Below are 3,855 nucleotides of genomic sequence, written 5' to 3'. Positions count from 1 at the left end.
AACCTTTTATACAACTCATCTCAGCTGACAAAACTTCATGTGTGGTGCACTTGAGGAAAAATGATTTATGTAGAACTTTTTCAACATTATTACTGGTCAGACTTTAAAATCTATTTCACAATATCACAAATTACACTCATGTATTCTTCTCAGAGTTTAAAGTTAATTTATTGACATATTTATTTAGTGTGCATTTAATACTAGTAATTCTCAATAACTGCTTTGTTTATTTTGCTTAAAATTGTGCACTATGACAGTCATCTTTTATTATGGTCTTTGATGTGATGCCTGAAGCTAGCCAAGCTTCTTGAATTTTTTTATATCATTGTTTATTCAATATAAATATTTAATACAATTATATATATATTAGGGTAAGTTCTTGCTTCTTTTGGAGTTAATTTTAGCTGTAAATTGATAACGCATTCATATTTAATTCCTAAAAGATAATTTTAACCTTACCTTTATCTCACTATCAGTTTCATTGCGTTAATCTAGAACTTATGAAAATTTAGAATCATTTCCTATTAATTAAACACTAAAGTTAAAGTTATTAAATTTGTTTCATAAATTAATTTCACAGTACATTCGTTTATTCATTCGAGTTTACATACTTTCATAATTTGTTGCGAAATAAAACGTGTGAATTGATATGCAACTCTTTCCAAAACCATTTATTAAATTTAAGAAAACATTACTTACTAGTACTACAATATTATGATAATATAGTTTTACCGCCACGGGGTTAATACCGGTAAGCAAGACAAGATTAGGCCTAGCAACGCAATAAACTACGCTATCCACCCACATGTGTTATGTTACCGTATGTTATAACTGATCTTGATATTACAAAAAAAAAGGAAAAGCTCACGGAATTAAAACAAATTAAAATCATATAGAAAATTATTAAAACTTACGGTTCACCATTTCTCCTGCCATTTTATACTTGGTAACAACCAAGTCTTGGGCAATTGTTGGTTCATTTTCATCTTTATCAGCCATCTTAGTCACCTCACCAAAATGTTCCCATAATTCGTTGCATGTATTTGAATACTACTTGTAAACCACATGTTCAGGGTTGGTAAAACCACGTGTTATTAATATTTAATAATGTGTATTAAAACCCCACTTGAACTGCAATAACGTCTAGATATAATAATAAGATGATTCCATAAATATTTATCATAGAAATCCTTTTACAGAAAAGCAATTAATATTATTTAGTTACTTTAAAAACAAATGTATATTTATAGAATGTCACAACCCCGCAGTACTTGGTTGTGTTATATAACACTGACCCCCCTTGTGGCTCAGTGGTAAGATTAAGGGATCACAATGCTAAAAGCAGAGTTATATACCCACGGTAGGCATATTGCAGATAACTCATTGTGTAGCGTTACACTTAAAAACAAGAGAACAATTAAAACACATAATACTATTAAACTGAACTTTGTCAGTTATATCGTTAGCCATTATTGGTTATGAAAATTAAACTTTTCAGCCCAAGAATCAAAAAATGAAAACTACACTTTCCACGCTGTAGAAAATGTTAAGAAATAGCAAAAAATAAATCAATAATTGTGATAATTAAAAACATCATAGTTGTATAAAGTGACATCTATCACAGTGTGTACGTTTACTAGATCTTCATTCTCAATCTCCGTTGCATCAGGTGGCCTATTGGTTGGTGTGCTTGATCTGTGAATCTGAGGATTTATTACACATTTCGTTGCTCCACTTTGGGACCATGAGTATACTATAAGGGTGACGGTTAAATCTCACTAGCTTGATCTGTGAATCTGAGGATTTATTACACATTTCGTTGCTCCACTTTGGGGCCATGAGTATACTATAAGGGTGACGGTTAAATCTCACTAGCTTGATCTGTGAATCTGAGGATTTATTACACATTTCGTTGCTCCACTTTGGGGCCATGAGTATGCTATAAGGGTGACGGTTAAATCTCACTAGCTTGATCTGTGAATCTGAGGATTTATTACACATTTCGTTGCTCCACTTTGGGGCCATGAGTATACTATAAGCGTGACGGTTAAATCTCACTATTCGATTAGAGTTGCGGATAGGTGGAGTTGACCAACTGCCTTCTCTCTCTCAACTCTAACACTTTAAAATTAAGGGCGGCTAGTGCAGCTTTGAACAAAAATATTACAAAAAACAAACAATCAAAGTCCTTCAGAGAAACAAGAATAAAAATCTCTAATCAATCCTTCCTGATAAGTGTTTACTAGCTTCATTAGGCACTGTCCGTTTTCATTCCTGAGATAAACAGCTATAATGTGAAGTTGTGTATTCTTTTATTTTAAACATTTAGTAAAAAGGTCGATATTTTTAATTTTTTAAGGCATATCATCTCATTTTTTGAAAACTTCAGTTTCATAATAATTTTAAATTAACGATAAAAAATTTGAAAATATTTTTATAACGAAAACAGATAAATCCAGAATATGTGTCATATTGTTACGACAGCGGAAGTCGCGCGACGCTTGGAGCATGCACTGGAGTTCTAGAAAGATCGTGACTGTGTGGTTCCTCGCAACTCTAGGCTTTTTTAGGCATGCTATGTTCTTGTATATAAGCCGGAAAATAAAGTGACGGCGGGGGGATAATTGCAGACAGAGAGACAGATAATAGAGTCAAGCCGTAAGTAAAGTGTGTGAATCTTTGTGAATTCTAGCGTGTGTTTAAGTTAAAGTGACTGTGGAAATTAAGTGTATTGCAAAGTTGTATTGAGAAAGAATAAACTAGTTTTATTTAAGAAAGGACTTGTATCGTTGAAGTTCCCCGGTAAGAATTTATACCGGAAATGAACAAACGACCAGAGACGTAACAGTATATAGAGCTTACAAACAGTGTGCAACTGTGAAGACTTCTCTACTGAGTTAAGTAAAAAATAAATCTATCTTGGTATATCTTTCTAAAATACAATTACAGGATTCCGAACTTTAAAAGCCTGGTTTTGTTTTAATGAATTTGCTGGCATCTGAAACTGAACAGTCTATTCAAGTTTGGTTTTTTGGAATTTCGCGTAAAGCTACACGAGAGCTATCTACGCTAGTCGTCCATAATTTAGCAGTGATAGACTAGAGGGAAGGCGGTTTGTCAACATCATCCACCGCCAACTCTTGGACTACCAACGAATAATGGGATTGACCATCATTTATAACGTCCCCACGGCTGAAAGGGCGAACATGTTCGGTGAAGTCTGTTCAGTTGAAACACCTAAATCGGATTAACTGTGCCTCAGTTCTCACATCTTTTGTAATATATAAACAGACCAACACGATTTTCAGGTATAAACTACATTTTACAGAAAAACAACTAAAATTAAAAAGTTTAGTCAGCTGATAATGCAGAGATCATAGCTTATTTCTAGCCATAATAAAAAGTGTGGGAACTGATTTCTTGGCTATCATGGTTGTTTATATTGTTGCGGATACCACAACGTCTATAATTTCCAGGGAAACATTCACTTTGAAGTACGAAACATCAGCTCGATTAGACAACTGGTAAGAATAACATTGTTTACTTAAAGAACTCACGCCGCACTATTCTTTTTAAAACTGACAAAACTTGTACCTACAAGATATAAAGTAATGTGCTTAAAAAATTACATACAAGCAAAAGCATTAACAATTCGTTTCACTCACGTGCTAATTTTGTAGAGTTCAGTCTCGTGACAAGTCACACAGATTACAGTTCATGGCACATTCAGGAAAACTGGATACATTTATTATAATATCCGTAGCAGACTTTTAGTATGAATATATTGTTACGTCGCCGTTTGTTAATTAACTTTCCGTAACTTCGTTCCGACGAAACTTAAGCGACACAAATCCT

At 33.4% G+C, this 3,855-nt stretch overlaps 1 protein-coding gene across 1 annotated transcript in view; it reads right to left on the bottom strand.

Moving 5' to 3' along the window:
• The window catches only part of LOC106476649 (proliferation-associated protein 2G4-like), a gene marked incomplete at its 3' end in the record, with an annotated part of 11,992 nt that extends 10,949 nt beyond the window's left edge, over nucleotides 1–1,043 (bottom strand). The window contains 1 exon segment of the mRNA XM_013937291.2: nucleotides 915–1,043. Within this exon segment, the coding sequence (XP_013792745.1) occupies nucleotides 915–999 (85 nt within the window).
• Nucleotides 1,044–3,855: the final 2,812 nt, after the last annotated feature.

Source organism: Limulus polyphemus, unplaced genomic scaffold (genome assembly GCF_000517525.1).
Source record: "Limulus polyphemus unplaced genomic scaffold, Limulus_polyphemus-2.1.2 Scaffold11118, whole genome shotgun sequence".
NCBI lineage: Eukaryota > Metazoa > Arthropoda > Merostomata > Xiphosura > Limulidae > Limulus > Limulus polyphemus.
This window is presented reverse-complemented; position numbering and strand designations above follow the sequence as displayed.